Source organism: Pleurodeles waltl, chromosome 7, assembly GCF_031143425.1.
Source record: "Pleurodeles waltl isolate 20211129_DDA chromosome 7, aPleWal1.hap1.20221129, whole genome shotgun sequence".
NCBI classification, from domain to species: domain Eukaryota; kingdom Metazoa; phylum Chordata; class Amphibia; order Caudata; family Salamandridae; genus Pleurodeles; species Pleurodeles waltl.
The window spans coordinates 1,478,813,752-1,478,836,052 of NC_090446.1; the positions used below are offsets into that span (position 1 = coordinate 1,478,813,752).

A 22,301-nucleotide genomic window follows, 5' to 3' on the forward strand; every position below is an offset into this window, starting at 1 on the left:
GAATAATTGCTAGGTTGGGTCTCGTGCTCGCAACATTTTGAGGGTGTTCGGAGGGAAAGTAGGATTTTTCCCAAGTGTACATGTTGCTAATGTTGTTTTAACACGATGGGCATCGTACTGCCAATGATAATTCTGAATGTGATTTATGCCCAGAAGTACATGATTTACATGTTGTGTTAGTTAAAGTGTGGGTTGAATGCAATTCTTCTTTACATACACAGCATGTGAAGACTCTTTTGTGACGCTCACTGTGCAAAAGCTTTACACATTACCCCTGTGATAAGCCTGACTGCTCAGTGTCAAGCTACCCAAGAGTGCAGGTTATACAGTGAGTGTAATCACCCACCCCTGAGGGAAGTGCAGGTTCTGCCTGACTAGGACCTTGCCTCAACCAACCAGAATGTGCCGCCTGCAACAGCAAGGGTGCTGTGTCTATCAGATCTGATATCACCAAAGAATCTCATATGAAAGATTGTTCAATATTCTTGCCTAACTCTCCAAGGTCACCCTTCTACTTGATCTAGCAATCTGACTTAAGTTGAAAGCATGCTGTAGATCAGGCACACAGTTAGGCCCCATTCCAGTTAAACTTTTCCCCTCATTTCAGGATCTTCTGACCCCAGCCTTACTGGAAAACTTTAATTCTTCCCTTATTGTGAGGTCAGAAATTGGCTCTTTTTCCGTAGTCGCTCACATTTTTTGCTGACTAGTATTGCTGGTTTTTAACTCTGCGTACTGGAATACTGCTCTACAGGATCCACTGCATATGCTTGGCCCCTAAAACATGGTAAAAGTGGCAAATTCTCAATTGGCATTCTTAAATTTACAGTATAGTCATAGTAAATAGTTGATGGGTGAGGTACCAACTTCAGGTAATATCTGCAATCCTTGTCAGAGTAAGCCTGAAAAGTCACTAAATTAACCTGAGCTCATCCCCTAGCAATGATGGAACTGAGCAGACATGTTTAACCCAGAGGCAATGTGTAAAGTATTTATGCAATAATAAAATCAAAATGCAAAACAATAAAAAATCCCAAATGAATTAGAGATGCAGAGTACAAAGTAATAATAGAAATTCCATAAAAAGACAATAATTGAATATAGGGAACCAGAGATATGAATTTTTGAAGTTTGAAGTAGAACTTACAAAAGGGAGAGCAAGTCCATAGGGCTCTTCTCAGGTGTCAGGCAACAGGTTCAGGAGCCACATTTTTACCTGCCACAAGCTAGTGACTGGAAATCACTACTAGGGATGGCCCAACCAAAGGAATAAAGGTTCCCAGCACTAACCCTATCCACTTTGGGCACTTTCAAGATGGCGAAATTCTTCAGCCACACCAAACTTGGGTTCAGGGGTGGGAGGGTGGGTGTGTGTGGATGTGTGTGTGTGTGTGTGTGTGTGTGTGTGGTGTGTGTGTGTATCACCAAACTCCAATTTGATGCAGTAACTGTACCCACCGCAGATTCCAAGATAAAAGTGTGGTATAACGAAGTTGAGGTTTTAGCAACCTTAAAGAGGATACAGACAAAGGGGGTCATTCTAAGTCTGGCGGGCGGCGGAGGCCGCCCGCCAGACTTCCCCCCTCCAAAATACCGCTCCGCGGTCGCAAGACCGCTGAGGGTATTTTGGCTTTTGCACTGGGCTGGCGGGCGACCGCCAAAAGGCCGCCCGCCAGCCCAGTGCAAAAACCCTTCCCACTAGGACGCCGGCTCAGAATTGAGCCGGCGGAGTGGGAAGGTGCGACGGGTGCAGTGGCACCCGTCGCGTATTTCAGTGTCTGCAATACAAAGTGTCTGAAATACAAAGTGGGGCCCTCTTACGGGGGCCCACGACAACCCATACCGCCTTCCTGTTCCTGGCAGGAGAACCGCCAGGAACAGGATGGCGGTATGGGCTGTCAGAATCCCCCATGGCGGCGCAGCAAGCTGCGCCGCCATGGGGGATTCCCAGGGCAGCGGAAAACCGTCGGGAGACCGCCGGTTTTCCACTTCTGACCGTGGCAAAACCGCCGCGGTCAGAATGCCCTGCGGGGCACCGCCAGCCTGTTGCCGGTGCTCCCGCCGACCCTGGCCCCGGCGGTAAGGAACCGCCGGGGTCAGAATCACCCCCAAATTGTTTTGGCATTATGTTTTCCTCCTCAGCAGTGCGCCCCAAATACTATGTGTAAATCTACCATATCTGTCAAAAAGGATGACAAGCATGCATTTCTTGAAAACTAATTTGTTTAATCAATTGACCTTCGCTGCAATTCCTCTTGTGCATATCAACTCATGCTAACGTCCTTATTTTGTCATTATACGACTGTATTATACTCTGGTACCATAATTATTATACTTTGTCCTGCCATATTACAAATTGTGTTACATGCATGTGCAATTTTCTAACATGGATCACTTGTCCAGTGTATGTTCATGTACAGTATTCTTACCTCTGGTTCTCTTTCACTATAAAATCTGTATTTTTGACCTGTCGTTGGGTTGGATATTCTCACAGCTTCACTGTCTTGGGAACAATCCCCCATTGGTTGTCCTGACATTGACATGGTTGATCAAACATACATTTTGGTGCTTCCTTTCCTACTGTATTTTCCCAGTTATTCTTAATTTGTGTCATGTATCAGCCTTGAGAAATTCCCAGGCCTGTGCGACGAAAAGGAATGAAACACGTGTTGGTTGTATATGTTGTATATAGTTTTGCTACTGAATTGGTGGCGGGTTAAACCTTACAAATGCACCTGTCTTGGACTACCATAAATAATAAAACTCTGTGAACTATATTGTCGACCAATATCTATGGCTATACCTGTGCACAAATCACGGCACCTGCCACCCCAGGGGCAATCCTGAAAGGATTCCATGCAAAAAGATATGGATAGTGCACCACTGCGCAAAGTCAGTAAAGTCCAGTAACACAACGTTGTCTTGTAAAAATCTTCATTTTTTATTATTGCTTTTTCTTGAACAAACAAACAATCAGCCAATGCGTTTCGCCCTAAACAAAAGGACTTTTTCAAGGCTTATATTTGCATGGTCTTTAAATTGATTGTCTTTCCATATTATTGGAATTGATTGTCCAACCTATTATTACCCATAACATGATCCCTTATGTTATGGGTAATAATAGGTTGGACACGACTGTTGTGCCCAGGTTTCAATTATTGAAACTGTTTACCTGTTTTACCATAGCAAATTTGTGGCATTATTCCTTGTCGTAGACTCCCGTCCTCCTCAACTATTAACCCAGTTTTGTACACATGGGCTCAGTGTCTCCTACCTTTAAACAGGGTATGCCCACATTGCTGAAACAAACTGACACTGTCAAGCTACTGACAGCTAATTGCTGTCCCATATAACTGCTCTTAGTTGCAGCAAAATTAGGCTTTACTCAGTTGTAAAACTAAACAGAACAACACTCAGTCCAGCATTCGCCCACATCTCAGCAAAGAGTTAACAATGTTATCGGCTGTGTACAGCCTTCACCAGGCCTGATGGTTTTAGATCCAGCTATGGCGTTTGATATGATTAACCACAAACTTCTTTTATGCCAGCTTCATGCTGCTGGCATAAAAGATACTGGACTGGATTTAGGAAAAATGCCGCCTCGTTTTATGAAGCGCCACTTTTCTTGTGGCCCAATGCGCCCCCCTGAAGCCACCATGTGTGCACCGTATTTAACATACGGCACACCATGGCGCAGGTTAGGGTACAATATCATCATCATTTTTGATGCTATTGTTGTACTTTGCAGGATTAGCACCAAAAATGTTGGTGCTAATACTGGAAATTACATAGAGGTCCACTGAAAATAATGTTGTGCCTCCTTCTAACACCTGCTCTGTGCAGGTGTTAAAAATGCAGCTATAAATGACACAGTGGAATCTTATACATTCCATTGTGCCATTTTTGTGGGCTCCATAATGAGGGAACGCCCCCCTTGCATACATTATGCCAGGCACAGGTATAATATGGTGCAAGGGTTTACAAAGTGGTGCAATGCATGCATTGAGCCACTTTGTAAATATGGTAAATATGGTAAATGATGCTAACGTGGCGATACTTGGACCTAGGCCCTTCTTAATTTTGGGCCACTGGTCTTGACTGGTCCACTTCTGCAGCACACATATGAGGAGCAAAAGGCCATGAGTGACTGTTTATGTGCAAGAAAGTGTCCTTCCTGAACATAAACAATCATTCCAAAATGACGCTTTGGTACTTCAATGTGTGTTGCATTTTGCAGCACACACAGAATTGCCAAATCGCCATTGCAGAATGTTTATGTGCAGGTAGGCAAACCTTCCTGCACATAGACAATCATTCCCTTCATTGCAGACACCCTTGCACTATGATGAAAGGGTCCCTGCATTGGCAGCTACATTTTGCGGTTGCGTCAGCACAAGGAGAAGCATAGGGGTGCACGGTATTCCTGTAATTATAGTGCATCCCTGCGTTTTAAAAGTGGTGCAGCGTAGCTCTGCTATTTTTGGCACAGCACCGCTCTGCGCCAATTTGTTGTAAATCTGGGCCTTAGACACCTTTGGTGCTATGGTCTACTGGGGCAATATGTGCTTCTACACTTAATAAAAAACATTTTGTAGACAAAGCCACTAGCGCCACCTTGTGCTGCCCTACCCTCATTTTTTTACGGTAAGGCGGCGTTAAGGAGGCCTTTCTCACGGACCGTAATTACAAAGTGACGTAATTCATGCATTGCGCCACTTGCAAACCCTTGCGCCACATTAAGCCTGTGCCAGGCATAATGTATGCAAGGGGACGTTCCAACACAGGGAGGCCCTAAAAAATGGCACAGTGAAATTTACATTTTACTGCACCATTTTTTCCATGATAGTCAACACATGCTCGGAGCATCAACATTTTTTACACTAGGGCAGCAAAGTAAAACTTTCTTGTAAACATGCCCCTCGATGTTTAACTTAACCCATGGCTCAGCCGTTCCCCCTACACTGCGAACTGGCGCTAATGCATCTGAGGTTTTCATGCAAATAACTTTTACGAACAAAATAAGCAGCGGCAAAGTCAAAAGGTCAGCAGCCACCACCAGACCTATTGCCTTTGCCATTGCTTGTTGACTAAGCTACGCCCCGGTCTTTGCCAATGCCCAGACCCCGCCTCTTCCTCATTCTGGCCTTAACCAATCCATCTGCATCCTGCAGGTATCACCGCCGGGAGCCCCGCCATGTGTGAAGGCAATCGTCGTACTGGGAGATAGGATAGCAGATGCCACACTACCAGGTCTGAGTTCTGTGGCACCCGCAGATACTGACCAGAGTTGTGGACACACAGGGGCGAAAGCATGGAGCGCTACCAGTTTCAGCTAAGGTGAACAGACTTTGCTATTTTATTGTGTTCTGTTGGCGAAGAACTACAAAACATAGTCTGCAACTGCCATCTCGTGGCGAGTGTACAAAACTACTCATTGAGACAAAAAGCATAGTATTTAATGTGTTGCGTTGGCTACGAACACAAAAATACAATACATAGGGCCTCATTATGACCCTGGCGGGCGGCGGAGGCCGCCCGCCAGGATCCCGCCCTCCATTATACCGCTCCGCGGTCTGAAGACCGCGGAGGGTATTATGAGTTTTTCCCTGGGCTGGCGGGCGGTCTCCAAAAGACCGCCCGCCAGCCCAGGGAAAAACTCCCTTCCCACGAGGATGCCGGCTCGTAATCGAGCCGGCGGAGTGGGAAGGTGCGACGGGTGCAGTGGCACCCGTCGCGTATTTCAGTGTCTGCAAGGCAGACACTGAAATACTTTGCGGGGCCCTCTTACGGGGGCCCCTGCCGTGCCCATGCCATTGGCATGGGCACGGCAGGGGCCCCCAGGGGCCCCGCGACCCCCCCTACCGCCATCCTGTTCATGGCGGCTTTCCCTCCATGAACAGGATGGCGGTAGGGGGGGTCAGAATCCCCTCGGCGGCGCAGCGAGCTGCGCCGCCTTGGAGGATTCTAAGGTCAGTGGAAAACCGGCGGGAGACCGCCGGTTTTCCCGTTCTGACCGCGGCCAAAGCGCCGCGGTCAGAATGACCAAGGGAGCACCGCCGGCCTGTCGGCGGTGCTCCCGCCCCCGTTGGCCCTGGCGGTAGAGAACCGCCAGGGTCAGAATGAGGGCCATAGTCTCCATATGCCATCTAGTGTCTACAGTACAAAACTACTCATTGGGGCAAGACTTACTGTGAAATCCTTATGGTTCTCTATGGTTCGTTAAATACCACCTGTTCAGATGTACCGCATCGCTTCTACACATCACAACAAACTACTACAAAGCTACATAAGAAAAACAAATCACATGGTTCACACACAGTGCTGAAAGTGGAAACCATTTACACAATGGGAGGGGAGGGGCACTTTTGTAACTCACTGAATTGGTCACAAAGAGACCGTATTCACATTGCATAGACAGACCAGCATGTCTTACCTAGATACGATAGAGAAAATACAAACAATTTCAAATAAGACACTATCTTGTTTCAACTTGCAAAATGGCATGCTGAGTGTATCTGCCTGTGAGGATGAGTCTAAGGTGTGAGCACTCCGCTTGCTGTGTTAGGCACGCTTGCAGGAAAGGGCACAACCCAGACAGAAGAAACTGCTAGTTGTCTGTGAAGAGAGGCAGCTGGCATTAGGACATGGTGGATTGGAAAAGGGTTTCCCTAGTGCACGTCAGGCTGCTTCTCTACTGCACACACTAGAAGTGGGGGGTGCCGTGGCATATGGGTTATGTGCACACATGTCACAATGCACTAATGCACCGCCAGGAAGACTCAGTGGAGCCCCTCCAGCTGCCTGGACCAGATTCCGGCTGCTTTGCACTCTTCTGGCACTGTTCACAGAGAAAGATGTTTTAGTATTGGACAAGGTCAGCAAAGGCCACCTCCTCACCAATGGGCCCTTTCCCCAGCTCTTCCTGGGCCTGTAGCACAACATAGCCATCTTAATGAGCTGGAAATTAACTTCTCCAAAAGGACCATTCTACTTTACTCCTAATCCGCTCCTATTAGCACAAAAACAGAAAAACACAGAAGGCTAAAAAAGAAAAGGACCACAAAGGAGAGAAATGAAAAAATGGCACAAGTGCTATGGCAAAAATAGAAGTTGGGCAGCAACAACAGTAAAAAACAAAAACTGCAGGAAATTCAACCAGCTGTAGAAGAGGTGCAATGGAAAAATAACACAACGAAAAAGAAGACTATAGAAAAAATATACAATTAAGCTCTACAACTATTGTACAGGAGACCTAATAGTAATGAGTCCTGCAGATCTGTCCCACTGCGATTACCCCAAAGATCTTTGGCGTGAAAAAGGGGGGTTCTTGTAAGAAGGTGGATTATCTGTTAAGAGGGATGAGAGCCCCAAATAAAAGAATAAACACAACGCTTGTCAGGATGAACCACAAAAGTCACTAAAGAAATGTGCTTATCCCTCAGGCAACTTGTCCCAAAAGCAGTCAGGCCTATCCTAGAGGTAATGTGTAAAGTCTTTATGCAGCACTCAGACAGTAATACAGTGAAAACAGAACACAATTCAAATCCCAAACTAATTAGGAAAATTAGAGTAACATTTAGTAAATAAAATGACAAAAATCCAAAAGGTACAACTAGAATTATGAGTTTTTAATGTTTTGGGTGAAAATAGTGCCAAAAAAGCAAAAAGTGCCACACGTAGGTCACTGACCTTGCCGGATGGGGTCAAAGTCAGAAGATCCGAATGACCGGGTTGGATAGAAGGGCCAGGTTTGTCCAGGTGAAGTGTTTACCTTCTCAAAGTCCAAGTCCACAAGAAGGTATGGCTCGCCTCGCAGTGCCGGATATATCAATGGGGGACAAAGCCATCAAACTACTACACTACCTCTGCTCCAATATTGGACACCATTCCCTGATCCTATATTTGCTAGACTCCGCAGGCTCCTTGATCTCCGGGGGTGATGCTGGGGTGTGACAGTTCACCCATTTTTATGCAAAACTATCCGCTTCATGCGACCACCTCCCAGAAACAAAGTTCATACAGTTTGCATCGCACCTACCCCTCAAAACCCTACCAGTGGCCGATACACCAATGCTAGATGAAGACCTTACTTCAGAGGAACTAAGGACTGCCCTGACCGACCTGCAATTTGGCAAGACACCAGGCCCCAGCAGATTTCCGAGTGAATTTTTTAAATCATTTATGAACACGCATGAAGATACCCTGGTGGCAGCCCTAAAAGATGTGAGTGGATAAGGCCCGCTACCGTCTGACTTTTGTATAGCAGAGACAGAAGTGATCCTGAAGCCAGGTACACCCCCAGACAAGTGCTCCTCCCACGGCCTGATCTCTCGTATGAACAAGGAGGCCAAGATCTTGGCCAAGGCTCTGGCCAGTTGCCTAAGGTCATACCCTCCCTGGTCAACTGTGACCAGACGAGCTTCATGCCCACGCGAGCTATCAGACGCAACATTCGTATAGTATACAATGTGCTCGCCTCACTGACCATGGGGCTGCCCCGGCTTCGCTACTGCTGGCGGGCATAGAAAAAGAGTTTGACTCGGTAGATTGGAGATATTTATTCACACTCCTCCAATGGCTCCACTTTGGAGCCAAGTTTCTAAAATATGTCAAAGTTCTTTACAAAAATCAAACTGCCCATGTCCAAGTGGGTACCGCAGTCTCCGGACCCTTCCCATGAGCCGGGCATGCGTCAAGGGTGTCCCCTGCCTCCACTGCTTTTCTTGACAGCCATACTGCCCCTGGACGAATGGCTTCATAGCAACCCACTGGTGTCAGGATTTGAGTGGGCGGGAGGACCTGCAGATAGCTTTGTGCTTTATTCTGACGATGCCCTGATCTTAACCCAGACAGAAACCTCCAGTCTCTAAGTGATCCAAATCCTCAGAATCTTTGGTAAGACTTTGGGCCTCTCCATCAATATAGCCAAGCCTCCCATCTTCCCAGTTCTCCCCCACCCTCAGGATCTCGAATGGGCCACCGCACAAATAGCCACACCTAGCTTGAAATATTTGGGAGTACATATCACCCCAAGCCCCTCATTCAACCGCTTCTGGAAGCACTGTGAGTGAATGTCAAAACTTGGTCAGCCTTCCCTCTGTCCCACATTGGGTGCTCGGCTATATTGAAAATGGTTTCTCTCCCCCAATTCCTTTATCACCTACAAAACTACCCGCACCCTCTACCATGCAACTTTTTCAAGACGGTGCATGCCATACTATGATGTTTCCCCTGGAACTGTGGCTCCCCCCGCATAGCCCTCTCTAAATGCTTTAAGTGTACCTAAGTCTGCACTTGAAGGGAGGATCACAACAGCTCATATTGAATCCCAATATTGGGCTTTCCATTTAATAATTATCAACAAAAGTGGTACCCAGGAGGACCCCACTTTGCGTCAGAAAAGTGGGCGTTGCAAAACACCCAGTCCAGCATTTATTGTAGAGAAAGGGCACGGTCTCTGCTCCCTCCAGCGACAAGGGCGGTGCTGCGGAGCTGGAAGGATGCATTGGCAAGGACGGGATGGAAATGGAAACTCACAGCGCAGAAACCCACTATGGGTGGGAACAGCACTGCACCATGTGGCGGTACTGGTGGCCTCTCCCATCTCCATATGCATCCCATCTCCAAATGTGATGCAATATGTATCTCAACCCTGGGAGATGTTATGGAGGGCTTCACACTGAAATCATATTCCACCATTCAGGCCGAATTTCACCTACACTGTAGTCAGTTTTACCGATACCTCCAACTGCGCCACCCCTTCATGCTGCACATCCATGGTTTGGAGGACCTCCCTGACTACAACCCCCTCGAGGCTACATTACTCCTAACAAAATTGTGAACACCTAAAATCACCAAAGTATAATGGTCCTTAATATACCACATGCCTGACTCACTTTCTGCAGTGCACGCAGTCTAGGAGCGGGACAGAGGGACCTTGGCAGATGAACACTGGCCAGAGCCCAGGGCATTCCAAGATGCTAGGAAATTGCATCTTACCTCCTCCAACTATATCTCACACAACACAAACTCTGGGCATTGGAAAATGTTGCCTCCCTCTCCTGCCTCCAACGTATGGCGTCCGAGGGTACCTTCCTGCACATGGTGTGGGGATGTACTGAAATACAAGCATACTGGACTAATTCCTGCCAGTCTGGGCCGAGTATTAGGGGTCGTAGATTGATCCTTCTACATATATCACCCAGAGTTCGAGGGCGACTGATAAGCAACTACCTTCCTACCTGACTATGGCCAAAAGAGATATCACTTGCTATTGGAAGGATACTGCACCCAATAGCAGTGTGGAAGAAGGGCCTAGACGGGTGCCTCAGTAGAGAAAAGCTGGTGTACGAAGCTCGGGATGACCAGACTAAAGGGGGATCATCACTGCGTGACCTGATAATAACAGATCGCACTAGATATATGGAAATTCAGACTTATGGTGGACCGGAACACGCACACGGCCTCTGCCATTATTTTGAGGGTCATCTCCTTGCATATTCATACTACCTATATAGTCTGTCAGAGGGAGTCTGTTGCAGAAAAAATGGTGCCTAGTTGTATGGTTTCCAAATTGTACTGTATTGCAATATTTTGTTATCGAAACAAAAAAAAAATCAATAAAATGTAATTAAAAAAAAATTAAATAAAGTCCATGCAAGAAGTAGCCGCTGGAGCTCGCCATCATCAGTACAAGGAGAAGGTTGTCCCTGGAGTTTTACATTGGTGGAAAGCTTGGCCAGTCACTGTTTGGCGCAAAGAACAGTCGCTGTTGAAACTGCAATGGCAGGAGACGTGGCGATCATCGCTGACACTAGGGGCCTGCTCATGGTTGGGAACAGCCCCAAACATCTGTATTTTAAAATGTGGCTCAGTTTGGTGGCAGGAGGAGTACACTTTGAGGCCAGCCAAGGGTCCAGGACCTGGGGAGGGGCACAGCTTTGGGAACAGGACTCGCTTTAACGGAGGCCAGCAGCAGGGTTTAGGCAGGTCCAGATGTTGCTGGTCAGCTGGGCAGCTGTAGGGAGGCCTTCGCAAGCTTATTGTTTCCCTATCCTCAAACAGTAGGCCAGTCAGTTGACCCCAGGAGTCATTCTGAGGATCTTGGTTTGAAGGTAAGCAGGTCCAGTCTTCCTTTTTTAGACAGTAGGGCAGCCGTTCTTCTGAATGTTCAGTAGGTCCAGTTCTACTGAGTGGTTCTGAAGATGCCACATTTATATCTAGTGCCACCCTTTGGTGGTGGTAGTGGTGGGGGGTGAATTCCTGGCCTAATCTCACACTGAGTTAGGTCAGTTCTTCGCCTTCCTCTGGGTTTGACTCTGACCAGTCCAGGGGTACCAATGCAAGGGCAGGTCTGGTGTCAAGTTCCTTTGTGTGTGCTGCTGGCAGGGTCCTTTGAAATGTAATCAAGGCAGGGCACACCTCCTCCCTAGCCATCCTGAAAAAAAGACCCACTCCCTCTACACCCGGGCCCCTCTGGTCCCCATTTCTGGAAGGGATACAGTACACACTGCAGGAGAGCCATTTGCAGTCATGTAACCCTGGAAACGGGCAGAAAGGCAGATTTCATTTAGGGAGAAAAATGCCAACTTCTAAAAGTGGCATTTTCAGAATAGTAACGTAAAATCCAACGTTATCATTAAATAGGATCTTAAATTACAGTTCAAAGAAGTGGAAGAAGCATGTCTCTATCTTTTACCAAACTGATGTTATCAGTGATTAAGGGTAATAAGGTAACCCTTTGTTAGTCTATGCGAGAGATAGCCTTACCACAGTGCAGAACTACTTTAGGAGTTTTTCAATGTCAGCACATGTAAAACCTAAATACACATATTGTAAATTTCAAATACCATGCACCCAGCCCTATGAGCCATCAGGGACTAACTTAGGGGTGACTTATAAATATTAAAATGAATGGTTTAGGCAGGGCAAAGGGTTTATTTTGCCAGATCGAAATGGCAGTTTAAAACTGCACGCACAGGCTACAAATGTGGGCCTGTAGGCATGATTTACAGAGCTACTTTAGTGGGCGGCACAATGAGTGCTACAGCCCACTAGTGGCATTTAATTTACAGGCCCTGGGTACACATAGTACAGTACACTAGAGATTTATAAGTAGATAAAACAATCCAGTCAGGTCTACAGCAATCTTACCATGTTTACGGGAGAGAGCACAAACACCTTATCACTGGTTAGCTGAAGTAAAGTTTGCAAAGTAGTAAAAGACAACAAAAACAGTTTCAGTGAAGGAGAGCAAACCTCCAGGGGGACTCTGCAGAAAGGGCCCAGACCAGCAGCTCTGCAGTCTATAGTCTTCTTGCACCCAGTCACGTGCTGTAGGCCTCACTTGATAAAAGGTCCCCAGGCCTCACTGAAGCAGCAACCTAGGCAAATTAGAAGGAGGTTCTTGAGTGATGAACTCCCAGCCAGGTCATAGTGCGGTGAAGGTTAGGGTCAGTCTCTGACTTCCTTGGAGGGCTCCTCATCAAACTCTGGTACCTCTAGCCTCCTAAAAGCCTGAGGATACAGCGAAATGAGTAGCAACGTAAATCTTCCTTGTAACTCTGCCAGCTCTAGAAGTAGAATGTCTAACTTTATTTTGCCCAGATTACTCTCATTCTCACTCCTCACTGACCCAACTTCAACAGTCCTCCAGATTCCTAAAGCAAGCTACCCTCAGTACACTATTGCTCCACAAAGTGAACTCTTAGCTAATTGGGAAAGACAAATCCTTTCAAAAGTCTAGATCCATATTCCCTCTACTTTCTTTTTACCTCTCTCGCGCTCACCTCTCCTATGCTCCTTACACCTCAGATGCGAGGATTTTTGAAACCCCAGCAAATCACATTTGGATCTTCCCTTTTCCTTAGTGACAAGTTCAATATTAACAGCATTTGTTATAATCTGGAGTCCTTGTGTGACTTCTTGAGGGACCATTAGGCAGCTGCCTAGACATGCTTTAGTGTAGCACCAGTTCTTGTCTCCTAAAAAGTGTCTGTTCAGCAACTCAACAAATATTATGTAAGATTTCTATAAATGCTATGAACCAGTCATGTGCTCAGGTAAAAGCTGATGTTCCTTCTCCAAGGGGGGGAATGGAGTAAAACGTACAGTATTAGTACATTCAGAGAACGTGGCTTTCCTGGATAGAAATAAAACTAACCTGGCTACCCTGCTTACCATGTTAGAGACCTATTGCACCAATAAGGGGAGGGTACCTTGTAAGTGCAATAGTCCTCTGATCAGATGAAAGTGAGAACTCGTAAAATGCTTATTCTAACTATCTGGCTATTTGTTTTCAGGCTATGGTGGTTGAGCCACTGTGGGCTGAGAGTGAAGTTACTTTCTTATACTTCTAAAGGGATGAGATGCTGTAATACTTATTTTGGGAGTTGTTTCATGGATGCCCTAATTGAGTTATATAAGCTCAGGGCTCAGGAATGTGAAATGCTGTGAATGTGTTATTGGAAGATTACAATGAGCCCAGGCGCTCGCAAAGTTTGGCCTCAAGAGGGTACCATAATTAAAGGTATCCATTATAGCCAGTGAGTAGTAAGCTAGGACAAGAAGGCTTCCCACATATGAGCACAAATATGGCAGGCAGTGGCTTTTGAAAACCAGTATCCTCGGTAAGTGTGGCAGGAGGCAGCAGTAGGTGGGACCTGCACCCTTTAAAAGATCAGGTCTAAAGGTCTAGTGTTCTTTCTGCTTGACCATCTGCACTGACAACTCCTGCTGCCACAACAGACCACCCACTCCTTGCTGCCCAAGGGTCGACGTCTTCCAGTCCCCACTTACCTCATCAGTGTCTCCCACCAATGCTATCCCTAATTCTAAGTCATTTACAGGTGGTTCGCTTGGTGTGGTTGTATAATGTCAGTACGGAATTATTTAGTAGTCAGGAGATTTAGAAAATTGTCATATTTTGAGGTAAAGAGTGTTCATGATTGTCAGGGATACTGTTGATCATTTTGGCATCTTACACAAATAAATTCCATTCAACTGGCCATTTCATTTCTGGACAGGAGAGGGTCTTGGAGCCTTGCTTGTTTAATGGGGGGCAGGGGAGGGATGATGGTGGGGGCTGGCACATCCACCCTGGTTCACTAGGAGCTAGGATGCTCCATGCCTAGGGCTCTTGGTGTCTTGGTGGGGCGATGCAATCTGCACCAGGGAACCAAGCATGGCCCGGCTGCCCAGTGACATCTCTCTAACAGGTTACAGGGGGGTCTGGCAAAGGATGCCTCTGACATGGTTCTTTCGGTCTGCATCTGAGAGGGCCCTGCTCCTAAATTTTAGGAGCTGAGTAAATTTAAGACTGGGGAAAGAGCTCACAGGATGGGGAGGAGCAGGATCATGAGCTCTCAAACTGAGGATGGAGGATGATGGTCAGGACTCGGTATGGGTATCAAAAACCAAGTAGATATTTGTAATCAAGATTTGTTTTTATCCCGTTGAAATGTATACTGATGATCTATGTTATTTATTCCTTCAAAAAGTGTCATTCTTTTGTTAATAAATATGGCCTGAGATGTTTTTTCTCAAACCACAGACTGATCTCCGGACTCAGGCAGAGTTCTTTGGTTGCTTTTTGCTCCTAGGCACCTTGAGCACTCAGTAGATTTCCTCCTTATATTTCTAGTTTGGGATGAGGATGCATTTTTACGAATCATTTCTTGGCTCTACATGATGAACAACCATGGATGGAGGGCCGGGGGCCTGCTGATGTCACTTGTGGATGATGGGAGCCTGGGAATGACTGGCATCAGGCTGGACTGCATTTGCACCCATTGCTCAGCCCTCTCACATGCCAGTCCCCAAAGTACCTCAACAGACTTGTACAATGTGAACCTTAAGGGTAAGACCTGGGAAATGGGAATCAGACACACAAGATGTTTAAAAACTCTCACTACAGGCTTATTCCTTACCAGTTCCGGGTGGTACGGGAGACCATGTGTTGAGCATGCAGTTTCTCCAAAGTCCAATGTTTCCAGAGTGCACCGTGGTGTTGCTCGTAATCCAGAAATCATTGGATGTTGCAATAATGAGGAAGACGGAGCTGGTCCAGGAACAGAGCATGCCTATGATTTTTAGTTCCACCATGGTTTGCTTCTGAAGGGGTAGAGGGATGCTGTGGGCAAAACTGGACCACATGTCTAGGAAGGGAAAATAATTGTACATTCATAAGAAAAGCATGTATCAGAAGCACCAATAATACATTATGTTAACACATAGGGTAAACATCTCTAACCACAGGTAGTCAGGATATGGCATGCTTCTGAGGGGTTTTGTGACTGTTAATCTATTAAAATTCAAGAGAATTGATATTCCAAGGGTGTCACATTTGTAAACAATCCTTGTGTGGCTGACAATGTAGGTAGGATGGCATTCAGATCGTTTATTAGATAGATAAATGGAGAGAGAGAGAGATAAGAGAGAGAGAGAGAGAGAGAGAGAGAGAGAGAGAGAGAGAGAGAGAGAGAGAGAGAGAGAGAGAGAGAGAGACCTAGCATGGCTCGTTGAATTGAACCACTGTGCCTCTGTGACATTTTCTGGTCTCTCCTGCAATTTTTCCTCATTAGACACACAAATGTTTAAGTCCTCTGAAAGGGCCCAATGTTTTAGTAATGATTCTCAGCAGGAATTGGGGTTCCGCTGGCCAGGGTGTGTACTCAAAATCTAGGATGGGTGCTTCCCACACTCACCAAAATATAACCCGGAAGGTGGTTGGTCAGCTTACCTGAGTTGAGTGAAAAAGATCTTTGTGCCCTGGCACACAGGGTGAAAGTGGCCCTCAAGTAAAATCTCTCCATCCCATGGAGGCCATGTGGACCTTACTTCCTGGCCCCAAGATGGACATGCACTGCTTTGTGTGTGTGGCATGGTGTGCAGTGTGTTGTGTGTCACGTTAGATGATTATTGCTTATGGGGTACAGTATGGCTGGTGTGCTATGAAGTACACTGTGAGCACTTGTATGAAATGGTGGTTTCCCTTCATTTTGTTTGTCTGTTCCAGAGGATGTGACAACTAGTATGCAGCTTTCCAAGTGGCTCTGACACACACAGTGAGTAGTGTGTGTTAGAATGGTAGTGGGATTGCTTCCTTGGTAACCACCTTCTGCTATCCAAATTACTTAAAAAGTATTTTCCCAATTTGTTTTTTTGCTGTATGTCACTAAGAAAGTGGAAAGGCTTTACTGATCGAGTTGAGCCTGGCTGTTATCAGTAAGAAATGCATCAACTGCACAATCTCTTCTGTACAAGTGTCTTATATCTTGAAACACCTACAGTTATCTCACTTATCTCTCACTCACCACTATCTCATTTATAGAATTAATAATTTACCAACTAAAAAACAGCTATACAAAAGAAGCTGACCAACCTCCTAACTCAACGGTGCATGCGCTCACATAACAATCATTTCCTCTGTGATTTCAACATCTTTTGGGATATGCAAACAGAAAACATTCTGTGGCCCTGAAAATCTACCCTTACAAAGCAAACTCTAGCAATTAGACACCTACTCTACTCACACAAAAGGCATAACGTTTGGGCTGGTATTTGCGGGATCCAACCGAGTCCCCCCACCCACCTTCTACGACACACATTGGTCTGAACATCAGCCCATCCCATTTCACATTCTTACAAACTACAAACCACACACTGCTAAGCCACTCATTACCAGAAGACTCCACTACCCGTTGAAAAAGTTAATCTCATCAGTCCTCCAAAAGCACATCAGCCCCAACTTCCAGCATCTCCTTCCATACAAGACCACCATAGATGCTACTTGTGACTATGGGAATTTCAATACACAACTGCAGACACACTGCTCCTTGGCAACTCAATAATTCTAGTAGAAAAACCAATCAATCATGTTTTTCAGAATGTTTAGCCCACACAAGGTAAGAAACGTCAAGCTCAGGAAATTAATGAAAGAGTAAACGGTCCTCATCTCATCTGTTAATCCTACTTACATCCAGAAGCAAATGATACCCTTTTCCAATGCCAAGTACATTTGTTGTTCTGGCATATCAAAACATCAAATCATTGCCATAGACAAAACCGATTCTGACCCATACAAAAGAAAAGATCTGAAAGATTAATTGTATAATTAAAAATATATCAGAACATTCGACTTGCAAGAAATTTGACACTGCTGCCCCACTGATTCCTCCTCTAAAATACTCCCACACCGGGAACTCATCATTACTGAGAAATGTTATGTCCATAACATCCCCAAGACCTATAAACAGGTTTGATACTACAAAATGGCCGAGATAAATAAGACTAAGGGGGTTATTACAACTTTGGAGGAGGTGTTAATCCGTCCCAAAAGTGACGGTAAAGTGAGGGATATACCACCAGCCGTATTACGAGTCCATTATATCCTATGGAACTCGTAATACGGCTGGTGGTATATCCGTCACATTTGGGACAGATTAACACCTCCTCCAAAGTTGTAATAACCCCCTAAATGTCATATCTTTCAAGATATATTCTGGGTTCGGATCAGTGTCTCCTGAGATCTAGGTCTAGTCCCAAGTACACTGAAGACCAGCTAAATAAGCCTCATTATCAAAAATCCCAAACTCAATCTGCATCTCTTGGAGTCTTTGAAACTGGAGGGTGTACCACCAACACTTCCTCCATCTGCCCAATCCTTAGTCTTCACTCTAGACTCGGCATTGTTGCCCAAACTGCCACATTCTACCTGCACTCCTTGAATAAAATCTAGCCCCTCACCTGTCTCAACCACCTTAAAATAGCAGTCCATTCTCGATACTTCAGAAATGCCACCTTAGTAGGAGCTCATCAAAACATCCAATGCTCCTCTAAGAGCTGTTCTAGAATCTGGTTGGACGCTGGTACATTTTGTGGGCAGGTACAACCACATCACTCCATACTTCACAACCACTACTGACACTCATCACAGCTAGAAGTTCTTTTAAAATCTGATGTCTCGTGTCTAGAGTCATACATGAAACTGTCCCTGTCTAGCCAAGCAACTCACTATCTCAGGTGGCACAAGCTGACTCAGAACACACAACATCCTTCGCCGTGAGCCTCTTAAAATCAGCTGGTCCCATGCTCACTGTGCCATAGGATTCTGCATGGGCACCATTGCTTAGGGGAGCATCTACCACCTGCTAGAGAAGATGATACAGGTGTTTATAACTAATGGGCAATGTAAATATACAGCAGCATGTAGCATTCTGCTAAAGAACATAGCTATCTTCACTACAACTGTGGAGGATCGCCCCTGCAGCAATCCATCAGACACCTCTATCACACCATCCATTCTTCTGCCCTCCGCTGTCATTGCACCCTCTTACCTGTTCATTCTTGTGTTCCCTGCGTTTAAATTGCGTATATTTATAGGTCTATTTGGTGTGTGTATGTCTTATTCTGTGCATGTGTGTTGTTTTGTAATTATTCATCTGATGGTACTAAATTCAATATGGTAAGAATACATAGAGATCATGGAGATAAAATGTCAAACTAATATATAAAAGAAGTCTCAGGCCAAATATTAAGATTATCTATGCGTGCAAAGGCATTACAAACACCATGAAACCAATAAATCTCATCATACATCACTCCAACTATATATGCACACTCAACAGCATATGGAAATCATATAATGGAAACTATGCAGATACACAGAAAAAACGGCATCATTACATATCACTTACACTTAAAAGAAAGGCACACCTACTGTTTGTGCCAATTACAGTTAAATGAGTGCCACTAGTGAGGCTAGGTAGTGGAGTGGACTGATGTACAGTAGAGAGGTGTAAAGTAGAGTAGAGTAGAGAAGAGTAGAGAGGTGTAGAGTGCAGTGGTGTAGAGTGGATTGACATAGAGTAGTGTAGAGTTGCATAGACTGGAGTGGGGTAGAGTGGAGTAGCATAGAGTGGCGTAGAGTGGAGTAGAGTGGCTTGGAGTGACTTAAAGTAGAGTGCCGTAGAATAGACTGGCATAGAGTAGAGTGGCATTGTGTGGAGTGAAGTAGGGTAGAGTGGCTCACAGTGGCACTGTGTAGAGTGTGTGGCATGGCTTAGAGAAGAGTTGTGTAGTGTGGCATAGAGTCAAGTGGCATAGACTGGAGAGGAACAGCGTTGAATGAGTGGAGTGGAAAAGAGTAGAGCGGACTGCCATAGAGTGCGGTAAAACAGAGTAAAGTGGCACAGAGTGCAGTAGTGTAGAGTGCAGTGGTGTCGAGTGGCACAGAGTGCAGTGCTGTAGAGTGCAGTGGCATAGTGTAGAATGCTGCAGAGTAGAGTGGCGAAGAGTGCGTTGGCATAGAATGCAGTTGGGTACAGTGCAGTGATGTGGAGTAGAGTGGTGAAAACTAGAGTTGAGTGGTTTAAAGTGCAGTGGTGCAGAGTAGAGAGGTGCAAAGTGCTGTGGTGTAGAAAGTAACGGTTTAGAGTGGTGCAGAGAGGAGCAGATCTGCGTAGAGTGCAGTGGCTTAGAGTGCAGTGTCGGCGTAAAGTGTATTGGCATAGAGTACAGTGGAGTGGTGTACAGTGCAGTGGTGAACAGCACGGGTAAGGGGGTGGGAGGGAAAAGAAGAAACATGGAAAGGGGCTGGGTGGGAGGCAACAGAAGCTACATGCACGGAGATATGGGAGATGGACTGAGAACCCAAGCACTCACATGGAGTGCTTAAACACAAAGCAAAAAAGTAACTCTAAAAATGGGAGTAGGAGATGGGCACAAGTATTCAGTCCATGCTCCAGGGGATGGCCAAACACAAGAAGCGGACATGACACCCACATACCATAACAAATGGGGACGAAGGGAATGAGAGTGATGCTGAAGCTAACAAATGGTAAGCTATGGGCATGCAGTAAGCCGCCTGTATGTAAACGTGTCCCCCAGAGACAGCACATGCGCTGTCTAAGCGAAACCTAAAAAGGTTGTCTGGAGTGGAATAAACCATGTACCACACAGTAGCGATGACTATAATGATGCCACGTTGTGCTTTCATGCAACCTCTACTACTTCAGACTTCCTGCTCTCCTTCTGTGTGTTGAGTAGATTAGCTAGTGGAGGTGTACAGAATTGCTCAGAAAGGCTCATTGACAAACTCTCTCATGATTAGAGGGTCGTTAAGACTGCCCAACCCCAAAGCACTAAGATGAGGTTACAATGTAACAGCTATCCAAAGATTCAATAACACTCATAACATAACATATGCATTTGTAAAGCGCACGTTCACCCGCAGGCATCTTGGCGCTGAATAACAGATGTTTATTGTTACCCAACTCAATGGTACTCATTTTATCGACCTCAGAATTTTGGATGAAAGGCTGAGTGAACCTGCCAGGATTTGAACCTGTGACCATGAGGTCAAACACAGGCCCCTATAGTGGACGCATTAGTCCACTAAGCCACCAGACCCGATATAATACATACATTTGTAATGCACATAGTACATTAACCACTGTGTAGATACTTTGTATTACATAGATCATTTTGGATTTTACAGCCAGACAACTGCAAAGAACCAAAATGCATTGATTGTATTCTATCGTTTTGCTCAGAACATGAAGTGACAAAAAATCAATTACTGTGCGTTACTGTGCAAACTACCCCGAGTGCGGATCCTGGGCAATGATAAATGTCACTGTCTAATAAAAATACACAATTTTTATGGACTTCATTTCAGTCAGTAACAAACACATTATGAAAATTGTCCACATGACGGAATTCACTTTGGCAGAACATGTCTGGCCTCCTCTATTAAAAAACAAAACAAATGTAACTGAAGCCATACTATGGTGGAAACTCTCAGGCCTAGGTAAATCCGAACCAGGTGAGCTACTGTGGTTTCTTTATATGTAAGCATGATTTAGTAATGGGAAATTTTCTATTGGCTCTGCTAATAATCTTTATGAAAATATTGACTTTTTATGTTTTGAATGTGGGACAGGTGGAGGCTTCCCCTGGGACATTTACTCCTATATTAATTGCTTTACTCCTGTACTTCATTACTTACCGTTCAGCCACTACTTTGGATGGATATTACATCCCACATATTGGCAATGAGTTGGCTAAGGAGCTCGCTTGGATTTTTAACCTCATTCTCAAAGATACTGTTTTCTTGGCTACTTAAGGGCCAACAGGTTGATTTTAAAAGTTACTGAACCTGTATTTTCACACTTTACTGTGCAATTTCCTTGAAGATATGAATCATAGAGTGACCCACCACTTGAAGCGATGACGCGAACCAAGAGATCAGAAGGATTTTTGTGGTTATGAGCAGTGGCTCATTTACATTCATGGGTGTTCAACCCTGCAGGTGAGTGAGCGCTGAGATGCACCTCTGTGCCATGAGCGGCTGGTGCAGTCCAAACCCTCATTCTTTTTTTGTCTCAAGGATCCTTCTGTGCTTGCCACAACAAGCGGCTTTGTTTTAGAGACACATGAGAGCAAAAGAGTTGGTGCGTACAGGTTTCATTAAAAAAAAAAGTCTTACCTAAGCCTTCTTTGGCTTCTGATTCACCTCTTTGCATGGAGAATCTTAATGTGGAGTAAGTTCCACTTCATTGAGCATACTTCCAGATCGTTCTAGATTGCCTTCTCTTCTCTAGTTAAAGGAGTGACTCCACCTATTGTCTAGACTATTGCTTGTCTTCACTGAAAGGTGTCAAAGTGACTGGCACACTTTAAAGAATAACAGAAAGATGATTTATGTGGCAGTATTAACAGCAACTGGCACGATATGAAGAGGACAACAAAAGAAAAAAAAAATGATTGATTTTTTTTCTTTTCTTTCTCTTTGTAAAATTGGTTAAACATTATTCTTAGTGCACACTTTGTTTAATTGCATATCTACATTTATTTTTCTTCTTTTATTTTACCATATCTTACCAAAAGTGGTATACAGTTGTAAAATGCAAGCAGTTGCACCACCAAGCCCATTTCTTCAAGAAACAGGAGATCCACCGTTGAAATGGCATCTATGGTTCATATGATTCAATGTAAACTTAGGTGCAATAGATGGCTTAAAATTTAAGGCTGATCAAGAAATAAATGTACTGTATAACTATCTAGGTGTTGAAGGTCAGCATGTGTTCAATCATTTACCAGAATCTTTGTACTGATGATGAGGTACTTGAAGAATTTCTAATTGCAGTGGAACAACTGGATCCGTATTTTGAATGAAAGGTGAATTTGGTGGTTCACAGATGACACAAGTTCAAAAACCAGATGACTCCATATATTAATATGTTACAGCTCTTACGTTGTTAGCATCTTTTTGTGAATTCGAAGGATTCACATCCAAACTA

General features: G+C 45.0%; 1 protein-coding gene across 2 annotated transcripts in view; it reads right to left on the minus strand.

Moving 5' to 3' along the window:
* Positions 1 to 22,301, minus strand: part of LOC138246543 (lens fiber membrane intrinsic protein-like) — a 137,943-nt gene that overhangs the window by 31,153 nt on the left and 84,489 nt on the right. For both annotated transcript variants that reach the window (XM_069201206.1, XM_069201207.1), the window contains exon 2: positions 14,928 to 15,155. In XM_069201206.1, the coding sequence (XP_069057307.1) occupies positions 14,928 to 15,155 (228 nt within the window). The remainder of the gene's footprint in view (positions 1 to 14,927; positions 15,156 to 22,301) is intronic.